The sequence below is a fragment of the Triturus cristatus genome, chromosome 2_1, assembly GCF_964204655.1.
Source record: "Triturus cristatus chromosome 2_1, aTriCri1.1, whole genome shotgun sequence".
NCBI lineage: Eukaryota > Metazoa > Chordata > Amphibia > Caudata > Salamandridae > Triturus > Triturus cristatus.
In genome coordinates this window covers 767,833,741-767,856,267 of record NC_140581.1, presented here as the reverse complement: position 1 = coordinate 767,856,267, position 22,527 = coordinate 767,833,741, and the positions used below count along the sequence as shown (strand labels likewise).

Genomic DNA, 22,527 nt, shown 5'->3' with positions numbered 1-22,527 from the left:
CATCCATAATCTTGTTGGCCTGCATACTTTGCTGCCCAGTGCACAAAGGAATGTCCAACAATCCAGGTAACAAACATAGTCCCTGGACCACTCACATCCCATATGGCAGAAAAAACTAATCTCACCTCCCCCTCCCACTGGGAAAAAATTCCCCACTATTTTCGTACATAACGCTCACAGCACCTCCACCTGCCAATCTGACAAATCCGTCCCCAGGACCATCCCAAGCATGCCGTCACCACCCTAATTCGGAAGGAATGCGTACCGAACCTGATCGGGTCTATACCTAGCCTGCCCAAAGCCACGCGCAACACTGCCAACAATTGGAAGGCAGGGACCCTGTTGCCATCCACGTGACAATAAAGTTCTGTGAAACACCTGCTTGCAACAACTGGAAACCACGCCATTCCTGAACAGGGCACACCTCACTTCTGCCGCCTCACACAGACACATCCACCTTCCCCTGCCCACCTGATCCGTTTTAGACTGTCTCAGCCAAATACCCAACCTCCCCTGCTCCAAACGAACTTCCTCGTACAGCACTCTCTCCTGGCGACCAGTACCCAACAGCTCCAAAACCCGTAATGCTCCAAAAAACATCCAAATCATACCTAACCAAAAAACTGCCACCTCAAACTGATCGTAGCAACAAATATGTAAAACAGCCAATAAATCCCACAACAGTTCAAACGTAATAGCTTTCCGCAACACAACCCTCCCACACCCCTCTCTCTTCCCCACCCTTTCAGAACCCGGGCCAGAATCTCATCCTTAGCAGGGTCAAAACCCAAATACATCTTGCCAGAGGAAGAGATTCCAGGCAACTTGTCGTGGGCGACAAACCTTTGTCTATACAAAATAGAACAAAACTCAAAACTCCCTGCTCAAAGTCCTGTCGCTCCAGCTGCATTGTCTCTGAAGAAAAGCCTGAAACTCCCCAAATGTGCTCCATGCCAGTCTGGAACTCCTCCTGGTGGACTCTGCCAATGACCTGTCGACCAGCCCCACAACTTTCCCTTCCACAGGCTCAGCTATCTGGTGACAATTGCGTCTTGAACTCCTCCAGTCCTGGTGCCAGCCGGTGGAATCATTGCCACTGTGAACAAGACAAGGAATCAGTTATATCAATGCTGGCCCTTGGCACATGCTTCGCCCTGAAAACCACATTAAGCTGCAAGCACACCAGCACGAACCTCCTCAACAGCCTCAACACCCTCAAATCCCTCGCTTGCTGCCGGTTCACCAGCTCCACCACAGTCATGTTGTCAACATGAAAAAGGACCGTCCTGTTTCTCAATACACTGCTCCAGACTGCCAACGCCACCAAAAATAGGGAAACCTCCAAGAAAGCAACGCTTCACCTTGTGTCCTCCAATGTTCTGGCCATTTTTCCTAACACCATCTCTCATCCAAAAAAGGCCAAACCCAGGGCCTCATCCGCATCCGAGAATACCTGGACCTGCCACACTGTATTCTCCTCCCAAAATCTCAAGAACACACCATTGAAGTCATCCAGGAATGTCTGCCTAACACACAAGTCAGTTTGTACTGCCCCCGACATGGCCATGCTGAGACGCCTGCAAAAATTCCTCCCCGCTCTCACCACTGGGCATGCAAGTTCAGGAAACCAAGCAGCTTCTGCACCACCCTCAATTCAACCTCCCCCTCCCCAAACATGTGTCAGAAAACCCTGTATCTCCACATTTTCTCCCTCGGCAAATGAGCCACCCAGTGCACCAAGTCCAGCTCGATACCCAGGAACGTCAACACAGCACCAGGCCCTTATGTCTTCTCGGGAGCCAGCGACACTCTGAAATCCTGTGCTAAAGACTCAAAATGCTGCAGCACCCGGACACAGTTCCATGAAGCCTGTGTTCCAACAAACAGAAAATCATCTAGATAGTGAGACACTTCCCAGTGGCCACTTCTCTTCCAGAATTCCCACTGCAAAAACATGCTGAAAAGTTCAAATAGGGTACAAGAAATAGCACAACCTATCAGAAGCACTTTATCCACATAAATGCACCCCCATATTGCATGCCAAGTAAAGAAAAGTCCATAGGACAAATGGGCAGCAACCAAAAGGCAGATTTAACATCACACTATTTCAGCCCCCCGATCACACTTCTGCACCAGGCAAATAGCATCATCCACAGAGGCGTATAGCTCTCTGGATTCCTCCTCGGCAATGAAATCATTGACAGACCCACTCTCCTGCCAATATAAATGGTGAATCATCCTATATTACCCCACCCCTTTCTTGGACACTGCCTCCAGCGGAGAAATAATCAAGTCCGGCAGGGGCCTGTCAAAGAATGGACCCACTACTCTTCCCTCCGTCAACTCTTTTGTTCAGTTTTTCAGCTACCACCTGAAGGAGTTTCCAAGCTGGCTTCAAAATGTCTGCCCACTGACGCCCCCTAAGACTTTGATACCCCACCAGAAAACCTTCAGTGAATCCCCATTCCAATCACAGAGCCACCTCCCTGTCAGGATACACAAAGATCTATGGTACCAAAGCTTCCACCTTAACTGGGGTAGGGGCCCTTAGGTTCAGACTGCCCATGACCTCCAGAGGCCTTCCATTGTTCCACGGGGCTGGCGATTACAAAACACTGTGTGATGGGGTGGCGTCCCACGCACTTGGAACATTCATGTTTAAACTTACAGGGGTGCTGGGAGCAGAAACTCTTGTTGAAGTCCCAACACACCCCAGTGGTGGATCCTGTTGGCTTTGGTGCATATCCCACTCCCTGTGGAGCGGGACGGACTGAAAGGACTGATGTTTCAATGGCAGGCTGCTGGCCATATGTGTTGAAGCAGAGGATTGAGTGGACGACATCCACTGCATCCACAGCTCGGAATACACCTCTACCCATGGCTTATCCGGATTGAGGCTGACCCTTGCCTTAAACTCCTCATCGTAGCTCAGCCAGGCATATCCCCCAAAATGCATCTCCGCCCTTGCGAATAATGGCCAAGTATTTTTACCAGCTCAATTGCCCTATGTAAATGTTGCTCACAGTATATGCTGGCGTAAATCAAAAAGGCGTAGAGACAGTTCTCCATATTTATGGGCACCCTCGGCCTCCGAGTCACCGCCCACTCCTCCTCTTTGGACCCTTCCATTGCCTGAATTTCCCTATGTAGGAGCCTGAAGACATCAACATATTCATGCTTTCAAATTCTATTCCTGGTCTTTTCTGACAAATGAGACCCCAAAGGCATTGCCAACCCCATGTAACGTAATTTTTTTTTATGTTTGTCGTCCTCAGTTCCTTCCTTGCTTTTGTCCCTGCCATGCTCAACCGTAATGTCCGTACCCACAACCTGCTTACTGCCACCCACCTGTGGTACCCGTTCCGTGGTCACAGCTGCATCCATCAGCGCGACCTGTGAATCGTCCACCACTCCATCCCCAACACCAACAGACCTGCAAGACCTACCCCCGACTCAATTGTCCTCAATGTCCCATGCTGCCCAACAGTCTCCTTTACCTGTCAATATTGCTCCGCCCACAGCCTTATCCATACGTCGTCTGCCACTATTTCGAGCCCTTTAGTCTTGTCACCCCTTTGTCTGCACTTGACACCTGCAAAACACCAACTTCCCCCATTGTCTTCTCTTTCCTCCTGGGCCTCCCCACAGGCACATCCCCCTCATCACGCAACTACCCCTCCTCCCATTTATCACTCTCATCATCATAGTCAAGGACCAATTCATCATCGCCCACTGTCGCTTCACATTCAGGCTCCTACACCACTCTTTTCTGACGTACTGACACACCACGCTGAGACACACGGGGCTTGACTCCTTGTGTGCGAACCCTCAACAGAAGGCAGGCCACCGCGAAACCCCCTGCTGCTTCAGGCCAATGCTCAGGGGATGTATTATGCCCCGCAGGCATCTCCAACTGTCTCCTGGCCTCAAAAGCAAGGCTTACACAATGCTACCCCACCAGGCTGGTCCTACCTGGGTGGTCTTTCGCGCCGCCGGGCCCATGAGCCACATAGGCTTCCACTCTACCTGTCCCCTGTTCATTGTCATCAGGCACCCAAACCCACTGCCCCCTTTGTCTGGGGCCCATATGGCTGTGGGCCCGACCTGTACATCTACTGTCAATGGTTTCTTGGCCACAGGGGGAAGAGCCGCTGCTCTCTCCCTGGCCTCGCACATTCTAGCCCAGCACTCGTCCGTTTCTTGCACTAGCAGGTGCAGCTCCCGAATGCATGCCTCTAAATCAACTCCCTGCCACTTACTGGGCTATAGGTCCCAGGGGCCCAAATGCCCTTCACTTCCTACGGTGGCCACTGAATCACCATGCAGTGTAATGGAGGCCCCCTCAGGCCCCCTCCCTTTAATCAGGCCCACCCAGCTTGCATTTTTTGAGGGCTGGGCGAAAAGTCTCAGCCCCCTACACCTCTGAAATCCATGGGGAGGTCACCCCGATAAGTCTAAAGGCCCAGACCCCCTGTGCTCAAACTCACAGTAAGTCAAACAAAAGGGTCCCTTTGTGTTCCTTATGTAGCATACGGTGCAAACCAATTCAAACAAGCTGCATTCAACCAATGACCACTTATCAGCACCAAATAGAAACCAAGAGCATAATGTAAAAGAATATATCCTATATCTTTATTCAGTAAACAAATATCATAAAATATATTTAAAAAACGTGTAATACATTTATCTCATTTGTACACATATATTAAAAACATTGCATTCATAGTACAGCGGGAGAACTTTATAATGTTCAAAAAGGTCAGACTAACAAAGGCTTGTCCTATATCAGAGAGCACTCCAAATACATGGAATTGGATATTATTGTTATTTATTTATTTATTTATTTTGACATTTGTAAAGCGCGAAACGAAGGCCCGTGGGCATCTCGGCGCCAAGTAACTGCAATGTTTAGCCAGAAGGGAACTGGGAGGTCAGTGATTAAAAAGCCAGGTTTTGAGGTTTTTTCGGAAGGACCAGAGGGACATGCTGGTCTTGATGAAGTGAGGCAGTGTGTTCCACAGTTTTGGAGCAGCCACCAGAAATCTTCTGTCACCCCAGTTAACAGATTTGGTTCGGGGGATCACCAGATCCAGGGAGCTGGAAGAGCGCAGTGCTCTGGATGGACAATAGGGGATAAGGTTCTGAGTGAAGAACGCTGGGACAGCGTTGTGTAAAGCCTTGTATACCAAGCACAAGGTTTTGAACATGAACATGTTGTTACCAATTTAATGTATAAAATCCATTCCGTGTCTTCTCCTCAGACCCGATGTTTGTGAGGCCTGTTATGTTAGGACCAGGTGTTTCGTGGTATCGTAGTAGTTGACCACCTTCTTTAGGCTAACAATAAATTCTAACACATGTCCCAGATCATTATATCCGATTTTCGAAGTGATGGAGGACAATCTATCCCTCCTATTACGCAGAACGGTTTCTTTCAAGGCTAAAACCTAAATCTTAGCTGTTCAGTGAGGGGGCACAAAGTATCCTCCCTTGGCGACTCCTTTAGTAGTTTTGTATGGTACTTAAACCAATTCAAGTGCAGCGTTAACCAGGGACCACCGCCTCATAGGTTAGAGCTGTATACTTGATCCAAAATTTCCTGACCACTGGAGCTATGGTCATAGATCAAAATATTTCAGGAGTGGAGGTATGAGTTTCTTAAATATAATAATGCTCAATCAAGAAAATTCTTTCTAAAGGCCTCTGCAAATCCACTGGGACTAATCAGTCTCCGCACCTGCTCCTGTTGACTTCCCGTAACAAAGTCACAGTGCCTGCATTTGCTGAAGGAGCGTGCATCCGCGCTGCCTCCAAATCAGCTGGCCACCCCCCCACCCTCGTCCAAAGCCTCTCCCTCCTCCACAGAGGAGAGGCAAGCGAGAAGTTCTTTGGCCTGCCCTGTGCTTGCTCACGGCTGGAGCATGGTTCGCCCTCCTGCTGCATCACGCTCCTGGCTTCATGGCAGGTAGCAGCTCTGAATGCAAGCAGCTACTGCCGCAGCAACACCGCCCAAAGCAGAACGCGCTGGCTGTCGCAATCCAAGGCCCTACCTGCCGCCCCCAGCATCAACGACGCCTCCCAGACCGACTCATTGTCCAGAGACGCTATGCCTGCTCCGTTGACCATCTTGCCAGAAACACCAGATATGCGAACCAGGTTCACTGAATGCCCTAACCACTATCACCCTAGAAAAACTGTCCCTATCCTGGTGGTGCTTGGCATCACAAAGAGGCTAGATACGTCTCTTCTGATGCCTATATAGCACCCTCAACAACCCGCCACTTCCCCCTACTCTAACCCATCCCCACCCTATCCTGCAGCCAGCATGAGGCACCCCGGGGGAAGACTGGTCTGCGACCCTCACTTTGCCTGGGGGCCGAAATTATTAGAAGACATGTGAGAGCATAGAATAGTTGATATTTAGCATTACCAACTGGATGTCGCTGCATTTGTGCCTTCCAAATGTACACCAGTGTGTAAAAAATAAGGCTTTTTGAAAAATACCCTCTAAATCATATGCGTGTACAGGTACCCACAAATTCAGAGAGGTACAAATAACCACTGCTTCTGAACTGCATATTTTGTGCCCATTTCAGAAATAAATAGGTTATCTTGATACCTATTTTTCACACTACATATTTCACCATATGAATTGGTCTATTCTCAGTACATAATGAAAATCCATTGTACGGTGCAGCTCAGTTGTTGACTCTGGGTACCTCGGGTTCTTTGAGAACCTACACACCTTTATATCCTCACAACAAAAGGGGCTAGCGAACACAATGGCACATTGCTTTGTAAATTGGCCATCGTGACAAAAAGTTACAGAGGAAATCATTTTCACAAATGGCTGTTTTTTCCTGCCCATTTTCAATATTTATTTATTTCAGTAGTTAGTTTATTTGGGAAAACCTTGAGGGATCTACACATATGACCCCTTTCTGAATTTGACATTTTGTCTACTTTTACAGAGTATATAGTTTTCCTGGATCACCCATGGGTTTCACACTGGTTAGCACCACAAACTGGAAGTTGTTTAAAAGCACTGCCCTGGACCCTCCTGGGCTTTATCTTGTCTGTCAACAATAAAATCTGTTGTGAAAAAAGCACCTAAAATAGGAAAAATGAGCGACCAATTTAAAAAATGGCAAAACTGGTAAAAAAAATAATATTTTATTGAGCCCTGCATGTTCCTGTAAGCTGGGAAGATTGTGACTTTAGCACATCAAACGGTTCTTGATGCCATTTTTATGAAAACAAAACAGGGACTTTTATCCAGAGTAGCTTTTTTACTATTGTTCCTAAAAAACTCAAAATTTAGTTATATTTTGGCTTTTTTTTCTCAGTGCCCTCTAGGGGATCCACAAACCCTGGGTACCTTTAACAACCCCAGATTGTTGGGTAAAATATGACACACATTTGGCATGGAAAAGTGCACAATATACAGCCACGCAGCATGAAATTGCAAATCGCATAATCCAACAATCCTTAATTTAGCATGTCGGTCTAAGCATTTTCACAGCTGGAAGGAGTTGTCATGCATCTATATGCTCATGATTTTTCTTGTTATCCCCAAAAATGTGTTGCTTTTAATATTACTATAATTTGACATCCCTTTTTTACGTTCAATTGCTCTTTGACCTGGTGGTTTTATACCGTAAATCAACATCACTGGTGATGTTTTTGTTGGGATATGGAAATTGCCTTTAAATCCAAAAGCATAATGGTTGTACTGTAATTGTGAAGTCAGCTGTTTGTTTAATTGCACCTAGACAGGTATTCTATATTGTATATATGTTCTCTATGCATTGGAGGGAAACTGAACGCCCCAGATGGTCTGCAGTGCAAAATTGTTTGTATCAGCCGCGAAAGCTTTGTATTTTTATAGGTATATCATGCTTGGTTCTGCAGAGTTGGTAATTACAGTGGTCACTCTTCTCCCACAGTGAGAGAAAGTTCAGGGTTCATAGCAATCAGCACTTACAGTGCTCAGTCCACAATAGAAACTGGTTACCACTTAAGGGCACTTGATTCTTTGGGTAGATGTGGACAAGCATCACAAGTCTTATCTTGAGTGGGTGTGTGATGTGATTTTATGTACAGTGCAAAACAGTAATCAGAGCAACTGTATCATCCAGGTAGGCCTATATGACAAAATATTAAATTATTAAATAATCTTATAATCTCACAAAAAGAATTGGAATCTTCCATGCAGAAATGGACAAAGTAGAGTAGATGTAAATGTATGATTTAAAACAGAGGACTGTAACATTTCTGACCAAAATGTGATATATTTTAACTTTTAGGTTATGTGAAATGATTTTTGCAAACCTGAATGTTCTCAAACACTTAAACAGAAAGGAAAAACAACAGGATCGACAGTGTCATGGGTACATGTACAATAAGGGACGAGTATCTTGGAGTTTGTGCTTGCACGTGGGTGGCATGGTAGAGGTATGCTAGTGACAAGGCTGCCACCGGGACAATAGCCAAGGAATGCACACAACTCAAAATAGACAAAAAAAGTACCTGAATTCATTCATTCGCTGGCTAGTCAATTGGGTGCTGGACAGGTCAAAGTGATCAACAATGAGATTACCAAAAATATGAAGAGGATGTGCAAATGGGGTGTGCTTGCGAGGCTGAGTCACCACCATCTCCAATGCACGTGCAAGGCTGTTGTCTCGAAAAGTCTATCTCTGCGACTGGTGTGTCATACTAGGGTCTAGAGGCTTCAGATATCTGCGAATATTGGTGTCTAACAAATGCCAAATGTCTATGTCTTCTGGTGAGGGGACATAGGCTCGGCCTTCCTTCAGGAAGAGCCCAATGTGCCCCAGAAAATCCAGATGTGTAGTTTTGTTACAGAAAGCACCACGAAAAGACACATTTTACCCATTTTGAAGGGCCTAACCTATCGTAGGTGATAGCAATCACACCCTTTAAATTCCAAACCTGAGGTATTGAATTTTGGAAGATTTGAAAATGATCGCATTGAGGCACGGGTACTCCTAATTGCGACCTAAGAATCCTCAGAACGAGTATCACCGTACCATGCTTAGTTTCATTACAGGAAGCCCTAGTGGAGTCTGCAGGCTTTATCCACAAATGCAACTCCATCTCCTCTTTGATTCTTAACAAACTGTCCCACATTCTAAGCACCATGAAGAACAGAATTAATGCCCCTTCAAGCAGTAGACAAATTATGCGTATTGGAAGACCCTCTGCACATATCCTCCATGGTTTTGATTAGGGCAGGGTGACATTCCTATGTTTTTTTCTCTATAAATTTCGTGAATTTTATGAACATTTCTCAAAACTATGCTTATGCAGTGAAATGTGAATTTCTTGTATTCTGCATTATTTTTATTTTACCTGCATGCACACTTCGCTTTAAAAGTATCGTTAGATACCAGTCAGGAGAATGGTTTGAGTAGAAAATTCTTTGCTGTGGATTTTCTGTTCAAACGTGTCTGCCGCTGGTATTTTGCAAGACTTTTGAATGTGAGCTGTTCTTGGGTAAGAAAATGTACGCAGAATTGTGTAATTCCTATCTACAGGAAAATATATGAATATTTCGAACTTCATCAGCGTAATTCAAATTTCACACAGGCATGTGAATCCTAGGGAATTATCACAGAACATATTGTACACTGATTCAGGCAGCCATTGCTTTTTGTAGATTATGCCAAAGTCTGAGAGCATTCCAGGGCATCAACAGATTCACTAGTGTGTAGTGGTTGCTCTACAACCAATATATTTGCCAATAGTGACTCTAGCCTTAATTCTACAGTTTTATTTACATGTCTGTGCTTTCAGTCCTGGAGGCTGGAACTGGATGTAGAGAATTGATGGAATGCACATTTCCATATTTTAGGTTGTATCTGCTGAATGTATTGTGTTTTAGACCATCATGAGACTACTTCCATGTGGTAAAGTGGGTCTGGAGAGAGGGAAAGAATGGGCTGTGAATGAGGAAAGCCTGGAACAGGGGAGAACGTAGAGGAAGAAGATATATGATTGGAATAAACTATCTCCAAACGTACATTGTGGGTACCTGAAACTCTCCAGTTGTGTCTCTAATGCTGACGCTAATGGTGATCTCCGGGCAGCCATCCTTTGTTGCTGGCTCGCTTGTCTAGTGTAGTTGATTCGCATGCTCCCTTACGCGGTCTGTGCACCCTCCATCTCAGCGTTCGCCTTTCCCTATGAATTAGCGTGTCTTTGGGTCCACTCTTAGTGCAATCCCTACACGATTAAAGTGGGTCGCCCTCCTCGACTGGCACTGCCTTCCTGACTCATTGCCCTCTCAGTTCGCACCTCTCGCTTTACTGTCGATGTGTGCCTGCCTTTCAGTGTGAACCTCCCCGTCCCTAGATAAAGTCCACCTCTGTGTGGCTTATTCTTGTGTCTATGAAAATGATATTGTATACGGTGTTATTTCATTTTGGTTGTGTAAGTACTACCCATAGGGGAACCATTAGAAGATTGCTAGAAGGGCATACGACCTGGATTCTGACAATAACCTCCTGAAAGCGGACTCTTGCGATTCTTATGTGCCTGTGCTCAGCTTGCAAGGACGTGTTTGCAGAGGCTTCAGTGGTGTATGTAATTTGCTGGTCTATTGTGCCGAGATTGGTGTAGCTGGCCGTGCTATAGTTAAAATAAATCGACCTTTGCCCAATGTCATCGGTGTAAAGAACATAATCCTGTGGTAAGTAGTTCCCTTCCATTGAGCTGTGTGGGAAACATTTTTTTCATCTAGTTAAGCTTTAGCGCTGTCTGCCAATCCACTGGGATGGCGCGAATGTGGAACACCCTTCAAAGGATAGGGTTGTGCCTGTTGATTTGCGCGACTCATGTGGCTGGCTGTAAGTGATCCCTAAAACCAGTATACTTCCTTAACCGACACACAGAAGGCGTTTCCCAACCAATGCCGTTTGCGAGGGCATGAAAAAGCAGCGAGGAGGTCAGCTAGGGTGAACCCTGGCCTACTAATTTTTAGACTAAACACAAATTCTATAATAGAAATAAATGATGGAAAAACTATGTTTTTATGGTATTTGACTCAAAATGTAAGAGAGATTATCAAAGCACTTCTGAGGAACCAGAAGGGAATTTGTTCTGAGGCTTTTGAGCACAACTCTTGCTCATTTCCTGGTAAATTCTACATGGCAAGTTGAGATGGGTCCTCCCAATTTGACCGTCCTTCTTGAGACCACCAAACTCAGCGAGTTGCCTTTGAAAAGAGACAGGGCACCACAAGAAAAAGCATTCTATTGAGAACAGTCTCGAATAGTAGCCTGCTACGAGGGGAGTTGTATTAAGGTTTTGCCTGCTGCCGAGGGGTTACACACATGCACATTCCAGATACAGCACCTCTTTCTCTACAACACATGTACAGGTGTCACCTTTCAATGGACCAACCCGTGCTGCCTGCTTTGGAAATGAAATATCAGTTTGTCTCTCCATGATTAAACACACATTGACGAAGCATTGGGTGTGGCTCATAACAATAAATGTGTGGATGCTGTCATCTGTGCAGTCAGTCATCCATCTACACATGCACTCAGTCAGTCATCATTCATCCACCTTGGCACCATTGCATCTCCTCCTCCAAACATTGACTCAGTCTTGTGGTGACCCATTTGTCCATCCGCAATATCTCACACACACTCGCCAGTCGGTGAAGAGGTACCTTCAGTTGTCATCCAGACCTGTTGGCTTTCATGCTAGTGTGTGCGCTCACTGCAGTTTGTGACTGCTGGTCTGTGAGGGAGTGGGCTGCTTTTGGTAGCGTGAGATGGGCTTCTGCTATGTGAGTGGTGTCAGTAGACTGCTGCTGTGTCAGGCACGTGAGAATGGTGTCTGCAGTGTGTGACCAGTCTGTGATTGTGAATGCCTTGGTGTGACTGCTACTCTGAATGGCATGGGAGTGTTGTCAGAACAGCAGGACTGATAGTTTGTGAGGGTTGTAAGAATGCTCTAGTAGTGTTTCCCTGTTACTCCGTAAGTGGGGCGGGAGTATGTCTGGTTTGTAGATGGCTTTGCTTCCTCCCTTTTTCTCTTTTTTTTTTGTTTACATTTTTTTATTAGGGTTTTGCGTACAACTTTCCACAATGCATGTCAACTGTATTACATACAAACCAATTTTGTGCATTATTGTGATTTAACATTACTGTTTACAAGGGTGATTATATTAGTTGCAATTGTGTTGTTGTTGAGACCTTGGCTGAAGATATGCTGAGTACTTATTAAGCTATGTTTAATGTAAGCACTTCCTTAATGTGTAATGTAAGCACTTTAAAGCCGGCAAGTGCGAATCCATAAAAGTTCTCGGCCTTCTATTTCATGAAAGGCACTGTCTGCAGCATGAGTATGTGCGCCACATGTCTTGAGAATTTTTAAAGAATCCGCGCCGTGATCCATGTTTTCTGCATTATAGCTTTGATTTATTCACTTAAATGTGTTAGGAATTTTTGATGTAGCTGGGTATGGTATGCAAGTCATGTACAGCAGATGGCCGTTATTTATAAAAGATGCATCTTTGAGTCAAAGGCATTCTGCATTCTTGAAATGAAATGATAACAAAACTGGCAGAACTGATTGATAGTGTTTTGTCCAACTGTGTGTTTGTAAAGGCATCCATAAACAACATGTTCTACTGTAAATATAGGTGATGCCATCTTGAAGCTATGTCTCTCGTGATCTGAGGGATTCGGACCAACAGAGATCTATAGTCTTTGCCTGATATTTAGAATCAAAGAGAATTGCCAACGATGTACTGGTGGGTAGTATATTAGCAATGCGAATGTGTTAATGTTTAGGCCACAAGTATTCATTCCACACTTCAGAATGTCTGAAAAACACAACAAACATTTCAAAAAGCATTTGAGATGCAAATGCCAGCATGTGCGCCTGGAGAACTGTAATTTCTCTTTTCTCTTTGTAGACGTAGATGAATGCCAGGCAATACCAGGCCTTTGCCAAGGAGGAAACTGCATCAACACAGATGGGTCCTTCGAGTGCAGGTGTCCGGCTGGCCACAAGCAAAACGAGGCAAGCCAGAAATGTGAAGGTCAGTAAGTGTTGAATCGAGATGCTTCCTTCTGATTGGCTGCTGGCTGCTAAATAACTCATATATTTGTATAAATGTTATGGTGTTACAGGAGACTCTGTCCGAGATAATGCAAGAAGCAGGAGCATGTGAAACTCTGCTTCTTCCACTGCGGAAATCCTACCAGGGTGTGGAGAGGGTTATTCGCTATGCATGCAAGATGTCTCCCATCCTTATTGCACCCAACAGAATCTCCCATTGTAGTGAGCCACCCGGGCTCACCGTCACAGGTAGTGACGTCAATACGCATCTGTTTGGCTGGGCGCGGCCGAACATATAAATAAAGAGGGCTGGACCGCTCGTGGTCAGTCCCATAGCTCTAACGTCTGTGTGCGTGTGTAATTCGTATTGGTGTTTGCTCCGCCTAGGCCCAACGTTGCAAACCTGGGTTATGTACCTCCATTACACCGGTTCACATCCAAGCCCTTTTCCTGCGGCCAATGTGTAATTGCAGTGTCACTTTTGGATGTAGGTGGGATTGGAGTGTGATTGTAGGTACTGCCCAGGGGCAAGGCCTACCACCGGTATCTGGAAAGTAAAATACCTACAGTTGTAACTGTCTGCTCCTTCCTAAAACAAAATATGGATAATAAAAGTTACATTGTCCAGGAACAAAAGGCGCTTTAAGGGAAGGGGATGGTGACAACAACCCAGAACATCTTCTTTGTCTCAGGAATAATCTCCAATCCACAGCTCAGGGTCAGTATCTAACCTCTCCCTTGGAAAACGCTGCTTAATAAACACTATCACCAGGGATACGCCCCCCCCCCATGTGTTTTGGTGTAACAGAAGGGGCTACAGACACTTGTGCACACCTTCTGTAGTAGGGATCGTACTGGCACTAAATATGCCCCAGTGCAATCCAAAGGGGCTAGTCCTCATTCACATGAGAGTGTGGTCCATACAAATGAGGCAATCTTTTGCCTTTGCACAGGCACAATGGCGAAGAAGCCATCAGAAGGCACACTGCCAGTGTGCCCCAAAGACATTCCTTGGCAGAGGGGGGCACAGGACTCCCAGAGGACCCTCCACCCCCCAGGCATTCCCTCTGGCAGGTGAAATTATTGTGTCAACTTTTGAAAACTCTTGCCGGGTTACTACTTACAGTGAGAGGCAAATAGTTAAACAGCTGGAATGCCTTTCGTTAATGTGCTGCTCCCAGTGCAGGTGTGAACAAGCATCTGCGTTTTGAACAGTGCATTTGCTTTAATTATTCCAGCCTGCTCAAGGGGGCATCCAGTTAAAGGTGCGCCATGGCACAGAGAAAGACTGTCTGCCCACTATAATACAGCTTCTAGAACTAAGATGGCTGAAATGTAGCAGATCAAATGCATTATGTCAAGCCCTGTCTATTAAAATCCAACCATAAAAAGTCTCCAGACTAGTTTATAAAGGCAGCTCTGGTATTGCACACCACATACATAATGCTGTTCATTAGAGCAATGGTGCTTATCAACCCTGAAGCTCAGCCACCAATAGCCCCATCCATAAACTGCAATGAGTAGGTTCTGGTCGGATTAAGCACTCAAAACTTCAAAATAAATCCCCAATTTTCCGCAAAATGCTTGGTGAAAATACATCATCAATCTGTTTTCCTTAGGTCAATAAACTACTCTGAACACAAACCTCCTCCAGTAGTAAGTGCATTGCTTGATACATACAAAGAGTAAAAAAACAGGAATCAAGCCTGTCTTCAGCACATTTTAACCTTCAGAAGCATAGCTATCTTTGAAGAGGGACTCTTTGTTGGTGCACTAGTTTTTCAAAAAGAATGCATGTTTGTCATCTGCAGCACATTGGGTGTAAGCAATATTCCATGTTATTTGATGGAATTAAACAAACCCACTGAGTTTCATGGCGGATGTGTCAGCCCTATCACTACCCGAGTTATCATGTCATGGTAGACCTCTGTGGTTACATGTGCTGCTCATATTAGGAAGGTGATCAATACACATGGGCTCACAGCTGCAGTTTAATCTAGAAGGAGGCCAGATGTTTTCAAATGGCTTCCTGTTTTCCTTCTTTTAAGCAGTGTTCTGTTTTTACTGTATGTTAATAAAAGCTCTTCTTGACTATTTTTTCAAATGCTAAAGTACATCACTAACCTGTATATAGCGTTTTTTTTTATTTATCTTTAAGTCTCTAGTGCAGTACACTGTGTGTGCCTGGGACCTGTAAATCAACTGCTGCTAGTAGGCCTGTAGCACTGGTTGTGCCACCCACATAAGCAGCCCTTCAAAGGGTTCACCGACCTGCCACTGCAGTGTCTGTGCACAGTTTATTAACTGCCATGTCGACCTGGCGATTTTCACCCACTTGCCGGGCCCCAAACCTTCCCTTTTCTTACATGTACGGCACCCCTCAGGTAGGACCAAGGTATCCCCATGGGCAGGGTGCAGTGTATGTGAAAGGTAGGACATGTACTGGTGTGTGTAACATTTTACAAGTATAACTTCCCTTTGGGACAAGATAGAGAAACATTGAGTTTGGGCTCTCTGAACTCAGAATATAATAACACATCTTTTAGTAAAGATGTTTTTTAAATTATGTGTTTGAAAATGCCACTTTTAGAAAATAGACATTTTATTGCTTAAACATCCTATGTGCCTTTGCTGGGTTGTTTATTGCCTGTCTGGCTTAGGAGTGAGAGCGGCTGGGGATGTGCATTCACTGTAGAGAGCCACTGGGGGGCGGGAGGGGTTGAGGTGTGTCCTGCCTTTCCTGGTTGAGTCACGGCTGGGCTGAAACTGGGTTGCATTTTGAGTAGTGAGAGGAGATTTCCTTCCACCTGAATAGGCATGGTCTGCCTTACACAATACTGTCTCCAGCTCCTGCCAGGAAGCTGGGCCACAGAGGACAGAACTGGTTTGAAATAAGCACAGAGACTCTCTGCCACAAGAGAACAAAGGGAAATGTGGTATACACATTGGGGCCCAGACCTCAGAACTTTAGAACTCTTTTGGACTCAAAAACCTTCCAAGAAGAAAAGCTGAAACATCTGTGATGAGGATTTACCACTTTGCTGTGCTGGCCTGCAGTGGCTACTTCTGTCTTGGGCAGAGAAAGGACTGGACTGAACTTTCTGCAACTTCTTAGTTTGAGTTTCTCGAAGGGCTTGAAGCAGAGCTTGCCCGCGTTCAAGAAGTCTCAGGAACAGCAAAGACTTCAAGTTCATCTGCTACCAGAACTTGAAACTGTGTGTTTTGTGCTGCAACAGAAGAAAAAGCAACCCAACACATTGCCGCTGCTGTCTCCTAGTTCTGAAGGCACCACCGCATTTCGTACAGCAACCCCGGTCTTACCAACGATGCTGTTCGACGTCACCACCGAGATGCTGCTTGCACTGTGATCTGTGGGCACCACACATAGCACCACCTCACTTCACACCACCGCCCTGGTATCCCTGACGATGACAATAAATGGCAAAATCAATGCCACTGCTTGTACCGTGGTTCGAGGGCACTGCTCGTAAGGTACATGACACACCACCCTCATTTTGCCCACATCCAGGAGTCGATGGCGCCATCGACTCCGGTTCATCAGCTGATGACAGCGCTTCCGCAATGACAATGCCGCTGCTTGAACAGTGACCTGCCAGCATCACAACAAGCACCGTATCACTTTGCACCGCAGCCCTGGTCTCAATGGTGTCGATGGGCGACTGTCACCGAGCTGCTGCCTGCACCGTGACCTGAGGGCACCACACGCCACCCGCCACACTGCTGCACTTCGCACCACTGCCCCAATGCCTGCCGACGCCAGCGCTCCTGACTTCAACTGCAAGGAGTTCGTTCTGCAACAAGTGTGACTTCAAGTGCCCCATGAGTCCTGCTTCGACCTCTGGAACCCACGCCTGCTGAAGCCAACTCTTCGGAGCTCACCGAAGGTCCCCGACGCCCTGCATTTCTAAAAAGTACAGTTTTGCAGGTCTTCCAGACAACCTGCCAACTAGAGACCCCCATTTCTAGCAACACCTAAAACGAGAATAAAATGGGAATAGCCAGTCAATTTTCATGTAGAATTAGCACAAAAAAGAAACTGTGCCTTCTTTGCATTTTTACTAATAGGGAAACGTTTCAGGGCTGATTCCCTGAGACATGTAAGAGTATGTAAAAGACTACTACAGGAGTACTACTTCACGTTCTCCAAACATATTTGTTAATAGGGCCCATGGAATCCTCCTGCCATGAAACAATAGCAACACCTTAATCTACAGGCACCATTGAACATGTACAACACACATTTAGGCGCTGTTGAATACATACAACTTACTGAAAAACACTCATCAATACAGACGGCACACAGACAATCATCTGTGTACATAGGATACATATAGAGAAACATAAAAAGCCAAAATAACTCAGACAGAGGCACACATGCGTATTAGCATACCTAAGGATTAGACCCATGTCATATATGGCACCTTTTTCCATTCCAGGGAGTTACGAGATATAGGAATAAGACACGTGTGCTTGGTAGAGTTGCTAGCTATACCAGTGTTCGAGCAATAAAGACATGCAGGCATCATGCTTAAGGAATGGAGATTGCTTTTATCAATTCAATATGCTACTCTTTTGTATGTCCACTCTTGCCAAAAGTGATTTTCGTCAAGCAATACAATTTCTGGTGTTAACAAATAGCACAGAATTATTTTATTTTGTCCCTCGCTTCACAACGATTTCATGCCTAAGACCCTTTGTGCCTATATTTAAGTTTGCAAATTGGTTATGAAAATATTTGAGAGGATCCATGTGGATGAAAGTAAGTGTTTTTTTTACTTACGACACTTTTTTGTTTAAAATGCGAGACACTGGAAAATCAGACAATGAATTCAAGCAGCAAACAAAATTGTCAACAATATAAAGATGATATATATATATTTTTTTAAATGTTTCATGGATCCATCCGTGTGTGTAGCTTCTGCGTGGCTCATTCATTGGTGACACCTTAAGTTAGTTTTGTTTAGTTTAAGCAACACGACTTTGCATTCTAGGGCCTGCAGTTTTACTTTAGCAGTTATAAGTTTAGGCATTAAAATTCCAGCTTGCAAAATGTTTCACACGTGGCATGGAGCCAGTTGTAATTAAATGCGTGTTTAGGAATGCTTTACGTTAATTGTGCATATCTGTATGCATATCCCTGTGTACAATATTTTCACTCACAAAGAAGAATGTAAAACATAATATATGTGCCGGCAAATAGCTCCTATCCACTGTAAATAAACCCGTCAAAGGTGTTAGAAAGAAAAGCTGAACGCACGCTTCATGCATTCCAAAATGTCAGTTATGAATAACTTATGGGATACTAATATATTTCTTTGAATTCTACTACCTGACCTGTAGCTATTCATTTATAATTGGAACATATAACTCGTCTGAACCAGCTTCTTGTGTGTGACAGGAGACAGTTTAAGACCTTTCTGACGCCGCCTTGTGCCCAATTAATGCTCATGGGCGTGTCATCCCGATTGCACATCACCTTGTACCCCATTATGCACGCCCTGTGCCCCTGATGGATATCACCATGTGCACCCATGTTATATTAAATAATATGCTGTCCTATATTGTGTTATTTCTTTATCTTTCCAGTGCAGGTACACCTTGAAAGGTTCATTATACCAGGGAGATAGTGGTGCACAGTGGCATCCGGGAATTAGAATGCAGCCGTGAAGGGCCAAGTCTTCAGAGCTTTACAAAAAGACTGAAAGATCAGAGCTAGACCAAAGACTTAGAATCCCAGATGATGGTGCTGAAACGGAAATGCTTTGGACTCAGAGAAGACCTTTCTTGTAGTTAGGAGTTTTCAGTAGCTGGAAAGACCCCTGGAGAAGGATTTGAGGCTCTAAATGAATGGACCCTATGTTGAATAAAGACTGGTGTGTGTCCAAATGGAGATCAGTGAACAATGCACATTACCATCCAGTGGCTATGACGTCAGCAGACGTGTGTCATGTTTAAATTTAGTGATTCCCGTCACTGTTCTGGCAGGCTGATTCTCTGTTGATGAAAGTGATGTAAGAGATAATAAAGGAGACCCAGATAAAGAATGTTAGTGTAATCGAGGCAGGTACGTATAGCGATCTAAATGGCAAGCCGATTCCTAGTGTCAGCATGATTTTCGATGTTATGTTATGTGTATTTGTATATAGCACAATTCACCTGGGAGGGTATCCTCGTGCTTAAGCCGTAACTGTATGAGCCGAGCCAGGGTGAGGGCTAGGTGAAGAGCCAGGTCTTCAGTCTCTTGTTGAATTCAAGAGACTCCGATGTGCAGGGCCAGGTCATTCCAGCCTTTAGGAGTGAGGCTGGAGAAGGACGGCCTTCGGGGACAGTTCTGTGACTGTTAGTGGAAAGCCACTTGAAGATCTTCTTGGGCCTCTTGAGCGTGTCTTCTCAGTAGACTGGGAGTGCATTCACTTGGCTGGTCATGGGGAGTTGGTTAACTGATTACTATTTCAAGGTTCTTTGCTTGGGTTGCCAGGGTTGGGAGTGCATCCGAATTCAGCAAGCCACCAGTTGGAGTCCCTGAGTGTGGTGTCTTTGTTGAATATTACAACTTCTGTCTGGACTATGTTCAGCTTGAGGCAGTTGGTTTTCATCCATCTGACAACTTCAGTCGTGCAGCGGAGACACTGGTCCAGATGTTTTGCGTCTAGTCAGAGAGGGAGAGTATGAACTGGGTTATGGTGTTGATTCCATGGGGGAGGATGATGCTGGTGAGTGGGGTCATGTAGGAGACCCACATGGAGAAGATGGAAGGTGCAGATAGTGCATAGTGACCAGTGCAGAGATTTGGAAGATATGAGTAAGTTTAGATTGAAAGTTAAGTCCTGCATTTATGACTTACTAGCTGGGGAAAGGCAGAGTCCCATTTCTAGGGACCAGTATATTTCAGTTCAGAGGTCTGCACTATTTCTCGTCACAAGGACCTCAGTTTTGTTCAAGTATAATTAAGTACAATGCCCATATAGCCATTGCCATACCTTTCTTATGCATAGCAGAACAGCTCAACTTACAGGAGTTCACCACCTAAACCCATAATGAGTTGGATGCCATCGGCTCACATGCAGAAGCAAACGTCAAATGAGTGGACAAGACTGGTCAATGGTTCAACATAGATGTTATACAAGCAGGAGGAAAGTGTAGACACCCATTGTGCACATCTTTGTGCCCTGAAATGTACATCAACCAGTGGCCTCTTGATGCATGCATAGCATGCATTGCTCTCTTGATGTTCATCACCCACTGCTCCTTTGAGGCACAATACCAAGTTAGCCCATATGTCAAATCACACAGTTGTCCCCTGAAACACATTACCCCATGTTCCCAAGAGGTGCATCTTCTGGTGCTCCCCACTATGGCTTAGGAGAGCACTTCAAGTCTCAAAAGGCAAAGTAAGGAACTATATTGGCGCTCTGTGACACTATCCGTTGGTCTTGTATGGCACAGTCATGTACAACCCCTACAGTACATCACCATGAAAACCCACCATACGTCACCCTGTGGACATAACGTATTACCAAATCACCCACCCTGTGTCACCCCATTCACCACTTCCAGTGCACACTTAGTGCACACCTTTTGTGCAAGGCTAAGTGCGCACTTGAGACATCTCACCATTGCTTCCCTGATGTCTTTCATCCAGTTCTTCCCTGAAGTGCATCTTCCATTGGCCCCTGAGATGCATCATCCAGGGCTCTCTTGAAATAATTAGTTATTTAGGACTACAAAACCCAGAATGCAAAGAAATGTAGCTTGATTGTATGTTACTCATGCATGGAACTGGAAAACTTGAGGTCTTGCAATCGTATGATCACACTCGTAGCACACGTTTATTAGGTGTGTAATCATGTTACTGTAAACCTTATGAATGTTACATATCACTTCAGATTTCCACCATAACTCACCCACTTCAGATTTTTTTCTGTTACTATATTCATTTACTTTGTGATATTCTGCCCTTTAGATGGTGTTACGCTGTTTGAAGTTCAGTTCTGCTTGCTGAACTGCGAAATTAAGACGAATTAAAATGCAAACAGAAAGCAATTTTAAGAGAGCCCTATGTTTATGTAAGAGTGACAGCCTGTCCTGAATGTTTAAATAACACGACTGTTCCTGCTGGGACTTGCAGGACCGTATTATGCTGGTGAAAGCGGTTAAAAGACTGAGTAAGAACTTGTGGACTGTATTATAAATGTGGTCTCTTAGCTCATATGATGTCGGTGTTCTCGCTTATGAATCTAAAAATACATTTAAAATGCGAACTACACACTTTAGCTGCGCAGCTGTGTAAATGCTGCACAGCCTCTTTACATTATACGTAGGTCTAAACCAGCACCCAAGATCTGGTTGGCAGAAAAGTCGAAGGTGTCAGACGGAGCTGCTTGGCAGCTATTATAAACTCTCTTGCAAATCATGGAAAGCTGCAGTCTCTGAACGAACCTGACTACAACAATATACCCAAATCAATCAAAGAAATACATGACTGTGGAATAAATAGTTCTGGAATGTGTTATTTTAACCCTCATGTACACACACAGCTCGAACTGCATACTTGGGTGCAAGATTATTGCCAGCAACATTTAAGTTACTGTTATGCGTTTAAGATTCTTCAGAAAAAGTCCATTCCCGTCTTTGAATTTATCTATAAGGAATAATCATTTACATAAGCATCTGGCCAGACCATTTAGATGCCTAGTTATTGCTATAATACAGCAGCGGTGAAACTGATGCTGCGTGTGAACCTGATGGAAAAAAACAAAGCCATTTCGAAATTTTCACAACACACTGTACTCTTAACTCAGAAGTCATCTGCCAGAAACGCTCAACCCATGGTGCAGTCATGCCACAGAAGGAGGCCTCTATTGTTAAGTGCATATTGCTGGCCTCCAAGACTATTTACTTCGCAGTTGTTTGATGTCCTGCCAACAGCAAAGTGGAATGTTGATTGTGCAAATTGGCTCTATTTGTGAGCTAGTGGTCCATGTTGACTCTTAGACATGCACAGAAAGGGAACGGCCAGTTTTCCTCATTAAAAGGTTGATCTACCGGGCAATTACATAGTCAACAGGCTTGGATTTTGATTAGCGCATGTAGACAGAGGCACACACAAGAGAGCTCATGTTTCCTGACTCCATGCATGACTATCTTATCAAGTTCAAGTTTCTTCTTTGCATTCTGATCATTAAAGTTTCTGTTTATTGCATCATAAATTAAGAACTACAAGTACCAGCATGCAAAGGGAAAAGAGCGTATTGGATAAGCGTCTCAGATGCGAAGTCAGGAAACTTGAGAGCTATAGTATACATGAATAGATCAACAAAGAACACGGACCACCACGCCTAAAGGCACAATTTTCACAACCTCCAACAAGCATACAGGTATCATACAAACAAATGTGTTGGCTGACTC

The 22,527-nt window shown here is 44.8% G+C and overlaps 1 protein-coding gene across 1 annotated transcript in view; it reads left to right on the top strand.

The window, feature by feature from the left end:
- Positions 1-22,527, top strand: part of FBN2 (fibrillin 2) — a 969,744-nt gene that overhangs the window by 339,888 nt on the left and 607,329 nt on the right. Inside the window, exon 7 of the mRNA XM_085632710.1 lies at positions 12,953-13,078. Coding sequence (XP_085488836.1) covers positions 12,953-13,078 — 126 coding nt within the window. The remainder of the gene's footprint in view (positions 1-12,952; positions 13,079-22,527) is intronic.